This window comes from Elaeis guineensis, chromosome 2 (genome assembly GCF_000442705.2).
Source record: "Elaeis guineensis isolate ETL-2024a chromosome 2, EG11, whole genome shotgun sequence".
Lineage (NCBI taxonomy): Eukaryota > Viridiplantae > Streptophyta > Magnoliopsida > Arecales > Arecaceae > Elaeis > Elaeis guineensis.
This window is the reverse complement of record NC_025994.2, coordinates 83,860,489-83,875,889: the sequence shown is the minus strand read 5'-3', so window position 1 is coordinate 83,875,889 and position 15,401 is coordinate 83,860,489. Positions and strand designations below refer to the sequence as shown.

The window sequence follows — 15,401 nt, the reverse complement described above, 5'->3', positions numbered from 1 at the left end:
AATCAGTCAAAAAATCAGATGAAAATCCTCCGATACTTAGGTCAATTCGAGCCTTAAGAACAGAGATAGAAAAGAGTGGAAGAGCAAGAGAGATTAGATGGAACTGGAAGAGAATTGGGTGGAAGTCAAGAATCTGACTTAATTTCCTACCGGCAGAGTCTCTCCTAATTTCTGAGAGCAAACTATTTATAAAGGAATTGAGGAGGCCGTTTCAGAGTTTGTTAGGCCGTTAGAGGAATCTATTAGGCGGTTAGAGAGCCACCTGTAAGCGAGCTGGCATATAGCTATGCATATGAGCTGGATATAAGATCGTGGCTAGCTGTGTCTTGGTTGAGAAAATCACTACGGATGTTCGCAGAATGATTAAGTACGTCACTATAATAGTTCATCTCGGTAGATGACTGTGATGAAATAGAAATATCATAACATTCATTTCGGATAAGGAGGTATCAGAGTTCAGATCGGTAAATACCTGATTCGGATATTTTTTTGTTAGCCGAAACATCATCCGGTCAGAACACAAAGATGTTCTTTATTCAGGTCAGTGAAATACTGAGCTGAATCTGCTAATCGATAAATCAGTCTGCTAGGATCTGACGCCTCTAGATTGACATCTTTTTTATCTCGTATGATGATGCTACATGTCTTGAGACTGGTTTAATGTATCAACACTTTGCCCTCCACTTTCTATGTCCGAGATGATAATTCTCTGATCGGACTAGGAGGTAAAGGTGTCTTCATAAGGTTGGGTTTTCATCAATTTGGGAGGCATTTATCATAGAGACCAGATTTTATCAGTCAAGATATTTTATTTTTGAATTAAAATTTTTGATCTAAATTTTTATCGATTAGGGGATTTTATCTCTGTTTTTGAATATTCGATTCGATTTTCATCAATCAAGAGATATTATCTCCATACTTAAATTTTGGCTCAGTCATTCACCGACCAGGAGATCTTATCTCCATGTTTGAATTTTTATTCCGATATTCATCAATCAGGAGATCACATCTCAATATTTGAATTTTGGCTCGATCGTTCACCGATCAGTGGATCTTATCTTCATACTTGAATTTTCAATCTAATTTTTACCGATCAGGAGATCTTATCTTCATATTTAAATTTTGATTTGATCATTCACCGACCAAAAGATCTTATCTCCATATTTTACCTTGAGACTTTTCAGACTGGTGTTGCCACCATCTGGAATAAATGCGCCACACCTCAAGAGCATAAAAATTAATTACTTGGTTGAAAATGAAGAGACTTGATCTTTAAGAAAATGATCCGTTTGATTTTCTATCATCATTGCTTGGACAGGCGATTTGAAAATATCAAATAAGAGTGCGACATCTATCAACATCTGATTGGCTTATCAACTTGGGCACGGATCGGTATGTTGTGGCAGAATCTGAGGGGAGATATGCCTAACTGCCGTCTGATCGAGCGTTAGATAAATGTCAGGTGTCACAAATCGATAAGAAAATCTGTTAATCCAGACTGTCGGTTCATCTATAAAAAGCTTTTGCTTCCCGATCACTGTTTATTTCTACTGTTACCGTGCGAAGGTGCTGCCAAATTATTTTCTGAAGCTTTCCTGCATTGAACGGCCGCTGGGGACAGTGAGAAGCTTTGTCAGAGCAGGAGAAAAAAGAGTTCATTCTCCATCTCTTGGGAGGATTTCATCTCTCTTAGGTATTGGTCCTCCCTCATTTATTCTCTTCCAACCATAGGGTAGCCCTTCTTTCTCTTTCGATTCTTTTCATTTTTTCTTACATTTTCTTCCAAAAATATGTCTAAGAGAGGTAGAGAGGGGAAAGAGACCGTAGGTGACTCATAGATTGGTTCAACCTAGCCCTTACTGACCATTGAGATAGAAAATCCACCTCGGGAGGATGCTGAAATCAGTCCTATAAGTGAGGGGAGTTTAGATCACAGCACAGAATCTCTTGTGCATTATCTTACAAACTATCTCAGTCTAGAAATAGAGGGTTCTATTTTGATCGAGGAGAACCTTATATCCCTTAGGGATAAATATGACATACCAGATGAGTATAAGATGATAGTGCCGGGTCCGAAAGATCGGGTATTTGAACCTTCCAAAGGTTGCATAGCTTTTTACAATGAGTCCCTTTAATCCGATCTGTGGTTTTCATTGCACGTCTTTTTTAGCAATGTCTTTGACTTTTATAGGACCCACCTCACTCAGAAAACTCCGAACGCAATTAGGATGATTATAGTATTCATAATCATGTGTAACTTGCTTCACATAGATCTTAAGAATTCTCTATTTAGATCCTTGGTTCTTTTGAAAATACATCCAAGTAAGAAAGATTGGTGGTACTTCTCATCTCAAAAAAATCATAAATTTGGACTTAGCCTTCCCTCTTCAATTCACAGCTGGAAAAGCCATTTTTTCTTCGTCCGAGCTCCTATTCTATGAGATTTTAAGATTTTCTGAGGACATCTGGACACCAAATACAACTTCAATGATGAAATTCTCCTCAGGAATGAGGTGGCTCATTCAACCCTAATTACCACCAAAACACTCAAGTTATCTTCTCTAATAAATGATTAAGCATTGTATGATGTGGTATCAGCCTGTACTCTCTTCGGGATAAGACCGAAGTATTTTACTCTTCAACTTTATCATTTTTTTTCTGTCTTCATTATTCTAAAATACCTGTCTAATGCAAAAATGAGGTTCAATTTGGTGAAGGTGGAGGAGAGGAAGAGGAAGGATTAACCAAAGCCATTTGCTACCGATCCTGCATCGAAGAGAGTCAAAGGTGCGGTGCCTCCCCTCGCCCAAGCGGCATCCCGACCTTCTTCAGCAACCTCTTCTCTGGCTAACTCAAGGAGTGAAGCCTCTCAAAGACCACAAAATTCTCTCTGGGCCTTATCACTGGAACCCCCACCTCGTTAACCTGCTGTAGGGAGGATAAAGAATAACACTGCCCGACCTGCACCGCCTTCCAAAGAGACCAGATGCAAATCGATCGCAACTTTTGTGACCCCATCGAGTTTGTCCGAGGGAGATGTTGTGATTAGGATGTCACTCTTGGAGCGGCCCTAATTGGGCCGCGATCTTCTTGAGTCAGTGATGCCGACCGTCGATCTGGAGGCACGTCGGAAGAATAAGCTAGAGGAGATCACCAACCACAGATTCGAACAGCTCATGCATGTGAGTTCTTCTTTTTTTATTTCTCTTTTTGTTTTCTTTTCACTTCGATGAATAATCGACCTGAATCTAAACCTTTGTCTTACAGGTCACTGTTGACTTTAAGATTATGTATGAGAACATGGCTTACCTGTTAAAGAATAAAGAGGCCATGGACACCAATCCAATCATTCTCTAAGAGGAGAAAAAGAATAGTTCGAATTCGCTGTGGGACTCAAACATCAATTTAAAGAAAAGTTGAAGGCACTGAAGGAGAAGAATCAAAATCTACTAGATCTTTAACGAAAGGTCAATGAATAGGAGAAAAAGATTTTTGATTTGCATACTGTCACTGAGAAGACTAAAGAACTGGAGCCGAGGCTTAGAGAGGGAGAGAAGCTCAATGAGGCTCATGAGAAGGCCATAGAGGCCTTGAAGAGGCAAATAAAGGAGTAGGACCAGGTAGTTAAGGTGACGGAGCTATACAAAGCCTCCAAAGAGTTAGAGGATGAAGTATCTGAGAGCTCCGAGGGTGCATATGATTACGCCTTCAGTCGGTGCCGCAATCTGATCAAAAAATTATATCTCGAGATGAATATCTCCAAGGTCACTCCAAAGATGGCCATCAAGACAAATGTAAAGGAGGATCTTGAGTCGCCCCTTGAAACGACAAAGAAGCCAGCGAAGAAATCTGATCGATCTCCTACCGAGGTGAACACAACTGAAGCCATCACTGGGAGCCTATATCTGTGGTGCCTCCAGTAGAGATCGAAGTCCTCGAGGTCGGCAAGAAGTCGGAGTCCACCCCAGCTGTAAAGCCTGCTACCATCGATACTACTGGAAAGCTGGAGCAAGCAAAAAAGGAACTGACCAAGGAGAGCTCTGATGAGCCTGTGATCATCCAGTAAAAATTTTTCTTTCTTCTAAGGATGTACTGACTTGATACAGGTCTCCTTTTTTTTCTTCCTTTTTGGAACATGTAAACCTAATGCGGGTTCCCACTTCTATACTTTCTTTTCATATTAATCCAAGAAATATTTTTTCAAACATCATGATTTAATCCATATGTTCTAATAAATTTCATTACTTGCTAGGATAAAATAACCATACATATCTTTATAATTTGATAGAATTGAAAATTAGAAACTTTAAATTTACTCATCATCAATTAATTGAAAATCAAGATTCAGACGTACCTTTATCTATACGACCTTGAACGGATCAAGTTTGAAATTTGATCCGGAGATCGATATTTTTAAGAGAATCCAAAGATAGTCTCACTTTAGAGATCAACATAGGATCACATTGGTTTGAAACCGATGTAAGATCCTCTCGATCTTGTATTCAAAATAAGACTTATCGATTGATGGGAGAATCATGCCCTTCGAGGTTTTACCGGATCAGAATCTGGATTAACATGTATGCCTTTCGGGGCTCTATTGGACTGGAATCTGGATTCCTTAACCACTTCCTGTGGATTTCGGATGGGGCTTCTTCCTTTTCTCACTAAGCTCCACACTCTCAACATCAGCATTCTCATCATCATTGTCATTTTTGAGAGCAAGCTCAGAACATATATATCCTTCGGAGCTTTACCAGACTGAAATCCAGATTAATATGTATGCCCTTCAAAGCTTCATTAGATTGGAATCTGAATCACTATGTATACCCTTCGGGGCTTTATCGGACTAAAATCTGAATTAATATGTATGCCCTTCGGAGCTTTATCGGATTGAAATTTGGATGAATATATATACCCTTCGGGGCTTCACCAGATTGAAATTCGGATCAATATGTATGCCCTTCAGTGCTTTATCAGACTGAAATTTGGATTAATATGTATGCCTTCGAGATTCTACCGAACTGAAATTCGGATTAACATGTATGCCCTTCAGGGCTTTACCAGACTAGAATCCAAATTAATATATATGTCCTTCGGAGCTTTACCGGACTGAAATTTGGATTAATGTGTATGCCCTTCAGAGCTTTACCGGACTGAAATTCAGATTAACATGTATGCCCTTCGGGATTTTATCGGACTGAAATTTGGATTAACATGTATGCCCTTCGGGTTTTACTAGACTGGAATATGGATTAATTATGTATGCCCTTTGGGGCTTCATTGGACTGAAATCTAGATTTCAACAAAAGAAAAAATATGACATATGAGAAAGAGCTCGTTAGAGTATTTTTATTGATAATATCTTCTGAAATTTTCAGAATTTCAAATGCGAAAAATAATAGACCCATCTAAATTCTCAATTTCATAAGCCCTTGAGCGAACTATATTAGTGATCCGATAAGGTCCTTCCCAATTGGGAGCTAGTTTACCTTGTTCGGTAGGTTTTGAGACTTCAACTCATCTCAAGATGAGGTCATCCTCCTGAAATAACTTTGATTTTACATGGATATTGTAATATTTGGCAATTTTCCACTTATAGGTCACCATTCTGGCATGGACTTGTTCTTTCACTTCATCATGAAGATCCAGGTCGGTCCTCAACTGATCAAAATTGATTTTCTTATAAATTTTTTTGACTTTATTAGATAATAGGTCAATCTCAATAGAAATCACCGCTTCAATCTCATAGGTGAGCTTGAAAGGAGTCTCTCCTGTCAGAATCCGATATGTGGTTCGATATGCTTACAGTATATTTTATAGCTCTTTAGCCCATAATCTTTTTGCATTAGTGAGTCTTGTTTTTAAATCTTGAAGGATAGTTCTATTGGGTACTTCAACTTCATTATTTGACTGTGGATGTCTAACAAAAGTAAGTTGGTGATCAATATGAAACTTGAAGCAGAATTCATTAAACTTGGGGTTATCAAACTGTCGACCATTATCAGTGATGATGATCCAAGGTAAACCAAATAGGCATATTATATATTTCTATACAAAATCTTGCATCTTTTTCTCTGTGATCTAGGCTAAAGATTCTGCTTCTATCTATTTTGTGAAATAATCAATGACTAGTATTAGAAATTTTTTTTGGTCTGTCACTATTGGGAAAGGTCCTAATATATCCATCCCCCAAATTGTAAAGGGCTAAGGAGTGGTAATAGAAATAAGCTCAGTAACAGGTTGATGTTAGATATTAGCATATCTTTAGCATTGGTCGTATTTATTAACGAGATCAGCTGTATCTTTTTGAATAGTCGATCAGTAGTAATATTGTCGGATTATTTTATAAGCAAGTGACCTGCCCTCCAGATGGTTTAGACATATCCCTTCATGTACTTTTCGAAGTACGTAGTCAGCTTTATATGATATCAGGCATCAAAGTAGAGAAAGAGAATAAGATTTTTTATATAAGTAGGTGTCTTAAAGAACATACTTTGGAGCTTGTCTTCTAATACTTCTGATCTTGGCTGGATCATCGAGTAGAACTCCTTTAGATATATAATCTACGAGAGGATTAATTCAACTTGACTCATGATCGATCTGAAAAACAGAGAGCACCTCAATATTAGGCCTGTCCAACTGTTCAAGTTTGGAAAAACTAAAAGTGTCGAGGTGGGATAGAGTGTTAGCCCAGTATTTTTTGACCTAAGAATCTGGAGCACTTCAAGCTCTTCAAAGTTTTTGGATACTTTTTTGACATTCCGTAAGTAACAGGCTATCATAGAATCTTTGGCTTCAAATTGATCTCGAATTTGGCCGACGATGAGTTGTGAATCTATAAAAATCTTTAACTTTCTAATTTCGAGCTCTTTTGCCATTCTAAGACCCATCATTAAGGCTTCATATTCAGCATCATTATTGAAAATATTGAAATTGAACCTCAGGACCTGCTCAGTCACAAATCCTTCAGGACTAGCCAAAATCAAATCAATGCCACTTCTCTAAAAATTTGAGGCTCCATCCATATGTAAAATTCAGAATGAATTATCACTTTTAGAACTTGTCAGGATTGACCCATCATCTGGGATAGTACATTCTATAACAAAATCAGTTAGTACTTGACCTTTAACTGCAGTTCGAGGTCAGTAGTAGACATCATATCACTGAGTTCAATGGTCCATTTGACGATCTGAACTGAAGTATCAACTCTTTATAATATCGATCTGAGTGGCTGATTCATCAATACTGTAATAGTATGAACTTGAAAGTAAGACTTGAGTCTTCGGACTACCATGATCAAAGCATATATCATCTTTTCGGCCTTCTTATATCAAGTTTCTGCGTCTCACAGTAATTTGCTAGTGTAGTAGATAGGTCTTTGAATGTCCATTTTTTTTAAATAAGAGTTGAGCTGACTGCATAAGGTGAAACAAAAATACAGATGTATAGTTCTTCACTTTTGATTGGCTTAAAAAGAAGAGGTGGAGAGCCAAGATACTTCTTAAGATCCTCAAAAACAGTCTGACATTTTTTTATCTAGCTGTAATTTTTAATATTTTTTAATATTTTAAAGAAAAGAAGGCATCTTTCAGTTGATCAGAAAAAAATCAACTGAGGGCTGCCACTCGTCTGATGAGCTGTTGGATTTTTTTGATAGAGGTCAGGTACTTCATTTCTAATAATACTCTAATCTTTTTAGGATTAGCTTTTATTCTTATTTGATTAATAAGAAAGCTAAGGAACTTACTTGAGCCAACTCCGAAGGCACATTTATTAAGATTGAACTTCATCTGGTACCTTCTAAGTTCTCCAAATACTTCATTCAGATCGGTAATATGTTAATCTTCTTCGATGCTCTTTACTATCATGTCATCAACATAGATATCCATATTTCGATCAATTTGTTGCTTAAAAACTTTGTTAATGAGTTGTTGGAATGTAGCACCTATATTTTTAAGATCAAAAGATATCATTTTGATAACAGTACAAATCTCTTTCAGTGATAAAGATAGTATTTTTTTTATCTTCTAGAGTCATTTGGATCTGATTATAGCCTGAGAAGGCATCCATAAAGCTGAGGAGCTTGTGATCAGAGGTAGTACCTACGAGTTGATCAATTCTTGATAGAGAAAAATTATCTTTCGAATAAGTCTTATTGAGATCTTTTTAATCGATGCATATCCTCTATTTGTCGTTGGCCTTCTTGACCATAACAATATTGGCTATCCATTTTGGATAATGAGCTTTCTTGATGAATCATTACTTTTAAAACCTTGTCTACTTTTTCATCGATGGCTTTTTGCCTTTTCGGGGTGAAACATTTTTTCTTCTACTGAATTTGCTTGAAATTTGGATCCATATTTAGTTTATGAATAATCACGTTGGTAGGGATGCCAAGTATATCAGAAGCTGATCAAGCAAGGATGTCCGTATTTGTTCGTAAAAATTTGATTATTTTCTCTCTTAAACTAGCCTTAAGGTTTACACCAATCTGGATCGTTTTTTCTGAATCATCTCCTAAAGGAACAATTTCAAGCTTTTCTGTCGGTTCACCTCGAATTCTTTCAATCTCATCCAATGCATCCGGTATGTCAACTGGCATAGTTTTCGTTGAATGATTTATTTTAACAAAAATCATAAGATACTGTCGAGCCACCGTCTGGTCACCATGTATCTCACCGACTCCTTGAGGGCATTGAGATCAAGTCGGTCGAGGATAGCATTATAAGCAGATGGGACTCTAACTATCAGAAAAATGAGCTGCACCTTTGATTGTCTTGATTCTTATCCTGCTATAATCGATGGAGTAATTTCTCCCTCAACTACCATCGAATTTTTTGAGAACCCAATGAGGAGAGTATCGATCTATCTGAGTTGTCTGACCAGGTTCATTTTTGAAAAAGCATTATAGAATAATACGTCAGTAGAGCTTTCTTTATCAGCAAGAATTCTTTTTACATCATTTTTTTTATCATCATAGAGACGACGACAGTATTGTTATGAGAGGTTTGGATCTCTTTTACATTATTTTCAAAAAAAAATAATATCTTCAATTCTCTGTCTCTTAGGGAGTGGGTCATCAGTGCCAGATAAGACGTCGGATATCATATTGATAACACCAGTAGTTAGTCGATTGTGATCATCAGAAGTTTCTTCTACTGGAGGCCTGTATTCTCCGATTTTGATTGATCTAACATATTTGCCGAGGTAACTCTGATGCACCAAGGTTTCTATCTCATCCCGTAGCTACCTGCATTCCTCGATGTCATGACCATGATCTCTGTGGAAGTGGCAATACTTTCACTTGTCTCTCTTTTTTCGAGGGGTCTTTAAGAGATCAGGCCTTCGAAGATATCTCTCTCCTTCAATTTTCATCAGAATCTGAGCTCGGAGAGCAGACAGAGGGGCATAAGAATTAAAGCACCGAGGTGGGATTCTTAATCTCAATTTTTTTTGAGGTCGATTTGAATTTTCAGTCTGCTCATCATTCTTCCAAGGTGATTTTTTTTCATTTGTATCTTTCTTCGCTTGCCTTAAGATAAACTCCTCCTCCTTGACCTGGGCATACTTACGCATTCGATCAAGCATCTTGTCATAGATATTTGAAAAGGTCTTATTCAGAGAAAAAAAATTAGATGATTTCTCTGAAGTCCTCTTTTCAAAGTAGACATGACAACTGATTCATTAAATTTTTTTATTTCTAAAATGGTAGCATTGAAATGAGCTACATACTTCTGGAGATCTTCTCCTTCCTACTGTTTAACAGAGAAAAGACTATTCACATGTCTCAAATGAAGTCTGTTAGTACCAAAATAAGTAACGAACAATTTTTTAAGCTGCTTAAAAGAAGAGATGGATTCTTGTGGGAGTCTAAAAAGTCAAACTCTCACCACCTTCTTGAGTGTTGCAGAAAAAATAATGCACAGTAGGACATCAGAAGCCCTTTGTAAAGCCATGAGGGCCCTATAACTTCAATATGATCCATCGAATCAGTAAAGCCATCAAAAAATTCGATGGCGGCCATCTTGAATCGGTTCGAAACTAGTTCACTTAAGATCTCATGAGAGAATGGAGATCGAAGATTGAAGCTATCTTTATTCTGAGATCAATCTCCTATCTGGAGCTCCATCAGATACCTTTCAAGATCCAAGATTTTGTGCTCCAGATCATCCTCTCTTTAAACTTTCAAAGTATTGGAGGCAAATTCGCTGTCCGCCTCATCAATATGGTGTTCATCTTGATGGACTGGTAGAAGACTGTACTGGGATGAAGCATTTGAGGGAGAAACTTTTTTCAATGGTTGTTCCTCTTTCTTTTGAAGCTGTTGAACAGCTGCTATCAAGACTTGAACTTGCTGAACAAGAAGGCTGAATTATTAAGGGTCAACAGCAATTGATTGCTATGGTGGCTTCTCAAGTGCTCCTTCTTCTAGAATGAAGGGAGAGAGATGCTGAGCTCGTGCTTTAACCATCTTTGTCATAAAAGAAATCAAAGCCCTTCGTCTAGCGCCAATCTGTTGGTGTAGAGCTCGAAATCTAGAGTATAGTGGATTGACTTGGGTGAGATTGGGCTGGAGCAATCTCTGTGACCTGGTGAAAACTCTTCTAATCTGCAAAACTAGTCAAGAAATCGGATGGGGATCTTACGGTTCTTGACCATCCGATGTTTAGGTAAGTTCGAGTTTTGAGAACAAGGGTGGAAAAGAGTGGAAGAGCAAGAGAGATTGAATGGAATTGGAGGAGAACTGAGTGAAAGCCAAGAGTCTAGCTTAATTTTCTACCAGCAGAGTCTCTCCTAATTTTCGAGAACAGAACTTACTGATGGAGGATTCCCGATCCTCTATTTACAGAGGGATTGAGGAGGCCGTTTTAGAGTTTGTTAGGCCGTTAGAGAAGTCTATTAGACGATTAGAGAGCCACCTGTAAGCGAGCTGGCGTATAGCTGTGCATATGATCTGGACATGAGATCGTAGCCACCTGTGTCTTGGTTGAAAAAATCACCATGGACATTCGTAGAATGATTAAGTACGTCACTATAATAATTTATCTCGATAGATGACCGGGATGAAATAGAGATGCCATAATATTTATCTCGGATAAGGCAGTACCGGAGTTAAGATCGGTAAATATCCGATCTGAATATTTCTTTGTTAGTTAAAATGTCATCCGATCAGAGTATAATGGTGTTCTTTATTCAGATCGGTAAAATATTGAGCTGAATCCGCTCACCGATAAATTGGTTTGCTGAGATCTAGCATCTTCAAATTGACATCTTTTTGATCTCGTATGATGATGCCACATATCTTGAGGCTGATTTAATACACCAACACTAACATTATAAGGTTTTGTCCACTCTCTATATACATATTGTGGTGAGAAGATATGATTAAGGTTTAAGGTTTAATTGAAAAACTTGGATAAGCAGTTGATGGTTATGTATTTATGATCTCAAGTATCATGGATGGCCAATTTCGCAAGTTAAGATTCTCTTCAGTCCAGGATCTAGTCCACCATCACCAATCGTAGCGTATTATGGGATAGGTGGCGATGGATAAGAGCCTATCAGATACATGCCTCATGCTATGCCTACCCTACTCAATCAAACGACTTTAATCTTGATAAGAAATAATGCTAAGAGATAAATGAATAAGAAAGATTTATTTTAATCTGAGATTTATTAAATCAAATACAATCCTGAAAAATAAATGAATACGAATTAGACTTATTTTGCTCTCAGATTTATTAAGTCAGGAATTTCTGCCTGTTGCCGAAGTACAAAATTATAAAATTAAAGAAAAAGTGAAACTAAATTTAGCGGTTGCCAAAATACCAAATAAGTTTTAAAAAATAGTTGTTTAAGTTGAAATCTTCATCCATTAGCTCGGATTACGGCTTCTGAGCGGCCAGTTCGTTCCCACTCTCATCCTGGTCGTCGGGACCCATGCGGTTCGCTGGAAACAAAAACATGTACCGTTGAGAAAGTAATGGAAACCAAGTAAATTACTAATTTACTGTAGACCACTCTGCCTGTTTCACCCACTCTGGTTTACAAACAGAATCATATAATGATATAAACTACCAGAACAGGGTGAGGCAAGGCAAGCTAACTCAGAGACCATTGTTGGACAAAGTCGAGTTCTCTTCAGTTTGGGCTGTAGACAAATGGAGGAGCAGACACAGACTCTGATGATCCCCAGAGTGAAGTTGGGATCCCAGGGATTAGAGGTTACTTTCCTTCTTTCTATACCTCCTGCGTTTTCTAATCATATTTTGTGTGGTTTATTCTGAACTCTGATTAGAAAGCTATCCTCCTCCTTCTGATGATCATGGCAGTGGATACACGTCTGATCTCACCTCTCATCCTCTTGATTCCATATTATTATTATTATTATGTTTTCTGATCTGTTTCTTAGGAATGCAGCTGTTGTTGTCTTTTTCTCCTTCAAAAAGGAAAAAGAAAAGAAAAATACTTAATTTGTTTTTTTTTTTTTTCTTTTTCCAGTGCTAATACCATTGTGAATTGTGATGACCTCCAGGTATCCAAGCTGGGATTGGGGTGCTACACCCTCACCGGAGCATACAATGCTTCACTCAGCGACGAAGATGGTATGGCCGTCATCAAGCATGCCTTCAGCAAGGGAATCACCTTTTTCGACACCTTTTTGGATACTGTAAGCATTAGCTTCTTGGATTCAACTTATTGTTTCTTTTTGTGTTGTGTCAGTGGAACATATATTTGTTTTGGTGTTTGATAGATGGGGGAGCTGAAGAAGTTGGTGGAAGAGGGCAAAGTGAAGTACATCGGACTATCAGAACCCAGCCCCGGCATGATCCGGCGCGCCCATGCCGTGCATCCCATCACTGCACTCCAGATGGAGTGGTCTCTGTGGACTCGTGATATAGAAGGAGAAATGGTCCCACTCTGCAGGTCTACTTAGAATCCGGGTTAACTGTTTTGAAAAAAAAAAAAACATGCCTGTAAAATAGGCTATTGTGGAAATCCTTCCGGAATTATCCTGTGGAGCAAATAGAGAGAGAGAGAAAAAAAAGAAACAAATTCTTAGAATGGTACTAGTTTTTGACTAATAAACTATCTTGGGCACCATTGGATCATTGTATTCTTTAATAATTGGGGGCTTTGGCTGATGTGATATGCACTTGAAGTTCACAAATACATGATGTATCTTATAAAATGCAGAGAACTTGGCATCGGAATAGTTGCATACTGTCCTCTCGGTCGTGGTTTCTTTGGAGGAAAAGGAGTTGGAGAAAGTATTTCTGCCGGCAGTATTTTGGTAAGAACTTCTAGATAATCACAACCTCTATATTGAAACTTTCACCTTTGAAGAAGAAGTTATTTTATGTTGAGATGCTAACATGCACAATGTTTAAAAAATGAAATTTCTGTACTCATTATGCATCCATATTATTGGTTAGGCTTCACATCCGAGGTTTATTGGAGAAAACTTGGAAAAGAACAAGATTCTGTACTTGCGAATAGAGAAACTAGCTGCAAAGTATCGGTGCACCCCTGCTCAGCTAGCTCTTGCTTGGGTTCTTCATCAAGGGAATGATGTGGTTCCTATCCCAGGCAAGTAATTGGACCTGAAGTGTGTAGTGTGTATTTATGTGAAAATTAGTTTATCATTATAAATTTAGCACACATATTTGAAGGATGCTTTACATTTCTATTAGTATTGTTTCTTAATTTTTGGATATAAATACTAACTAGACTAAGGCCTTATTTGGCAAAGCTTTTGGAGGGATTCTGGCTCTCCAAAAGCATTCTCGGATGGAATAATGGTGTTTGGCAAAAATTTAAAAAATTATTTTGGCTATGTTAGAAAGTTGAAAAGTTCTATCTAAGAAAAACTACATTTTGGACCTTCTCTCCAAAAAGCTTTATGACTAATGTTGGATAGCTATTTTGGTTCAAAAGGTAGTAAGTTGCACTAGGGTTATGGAACTTTAATGAACTGAATCTAGTTAGTCCAAAGATATCAAGCCCACAATGGTCGAAAATGATCAAAACTATGTTGGTCTGATATGTCTACATAGGTTGTTTTTCAAGAAAGCAAGTAATGCATGTATTGTTAAATTTTATTTTTAAGGATCTAATCCTTTGTAAAATCCTATAAAAGTGTCTTTGCAGTTTATTGAATGTACTTGAATGGTTGAAACATCATCTGATGATTGTTCTTCCCAGTAATTTTATGTTGCACTGTTTTACTGCTCTGTTTACATCCAGCATGATTTATGTGATGTACTCAATCATCATGGTTTAATGCTTTTCCAAAGAGGCCTTGCTCTGCCATTATCAGCAGGAACAATAAGCCATGCTTGCATGACAGTGATATAAAGCCTAAGTAGCTTAACACCCCCCCATGCCGCCAGCCCGCCCACCCCACAACACACACAACAACCCCCAACCCAACACACGCATCACCTTTCTGGCAAGTTGTTAATTATAATCAAGTAGGTGCTTGCATTATTTTATAAACTCAATAATACACACAAACCTGTAAAATGTCAAGCTGGACGTTCATACAAGATATCAAAGATTTTGGTGTTCTCCATCACTTTTCAACAATGACTCCCAATAGTTAAATTTTTAAATTGGAACTTTGCATTAAATTGGGATGCACAGAGGCATGGTCAATATCATTATTGTGCAGCCATAATAAACTTACCAATATGATGGATGCTTAAACAAATGAAACATTCATGTATCCAACCTAAGCATAATGTGAAGCACCAAGGACTTGAATTGGATACCATATGTGCTTGTCTGTGTACGTATGACAATTTTTTTATCTTGTAACTAACTTCAATATTTTCAGGAACGACCAAGATCAAAAACCTAGATGCCAATATAGGTTCTTTGAAGCTGAAGCTCACAAAAGAGGAGTTGAAGGAAATATCAAATGCAGTGAATGAAGAAGAGGTGGCGGGATCTAATGCCTTTGTCCATTCAGAACATTACAAGTGGAAATATGCAAATACACCTGCTAAAAATTACAATGCTGCAGCTTAAGATTTTATGGTCCTGTGTGGTTGGCTATTATTATATTGTCACTATTGAATGAGGATAGGAGCTAGATCCTTCTGCAGTCGACCTTGATTTGGAAGCTTGTTGTTGCATGTCTGGATAAATTATGAATTAAGGGGGTGTTTGATTGGAGGGAGTGGGGATCTGGAATCGGAATTGGAATCGGTGACTTTTATTTCAACCGTTTGCTTGGAAGGAGTCCCATTCCGATTCCGATTTCGAGATAGAATGAAAATGGTTCAATCTATATAGAATTCAATTCTTACTCTCCTCTATGGATTCAAATTTTCATTCTAATTCTAATTTTGATTTCAGTTATGAACCAAACGCTTTGGGGAATTTGATCATTCTGA

At 37.7% G+C, this 15,401-nt stretch overlaps 1 protein-coding gene across 1 annotated transcript; it reads left to right on the top strand.

Moving 5' to 3' along the window:
• The first annotated feature begins 12,161 nt into the window (after positions 1 to 12,161).
• On the top strand, positions 12,162 to 15,127 carry LOC105056751 (perakine reductase-like). Its single transcript, XM_073251164.1, has 6 exons — positions 12,162 to 12,253; positions 12,502 to 12,670; positions 12,755 to 12,927; positions 13,198 to 13,294; positions 13,437 to 13,590; positions 14,840 to 15,127. The coding sequence occupies exons 1-6, from the start codon at positions 12,162 to 12,164 to the stop codon at positions 15,031 to 15,033; spliced, it is 879 nt and encodes a 292-aa protein (XP_073107265.1). The 3' UTR covers positions 15,034 to 15,127.
• The last annotated feature ends 274 nt before the right edge of the window (positions 15,128 to 15,401 follow it).

What these genes read in the sequence shown, in the direction of transcription:
- LOC105056751 (XM_073251164.1), top strand. Translation starts at nt 12,162, where the DNA reads ATGGAGGAGCAGACACAGACTCTGATGATCCCCAGAGTGAAGTTGGGA. An exon ending in CTTCTTTCTATACCTCCTGC is followed by an intron (nt 12,254 to 12,501) that starts GTTTTCTAATCA and finishes TTCTTTTTCCAG; the next exon opens with TGCTAATACCATTGTGAATT. An exon ending in TTTCTGCCGGCAGTATTTTG is followed by an intron (nt 13,295 to 13,436) that starts GTAAGAACTTCT and finishes ATTATTGGTTAG; the next exon opens with GCTTCACATCCGAGGTTTAT.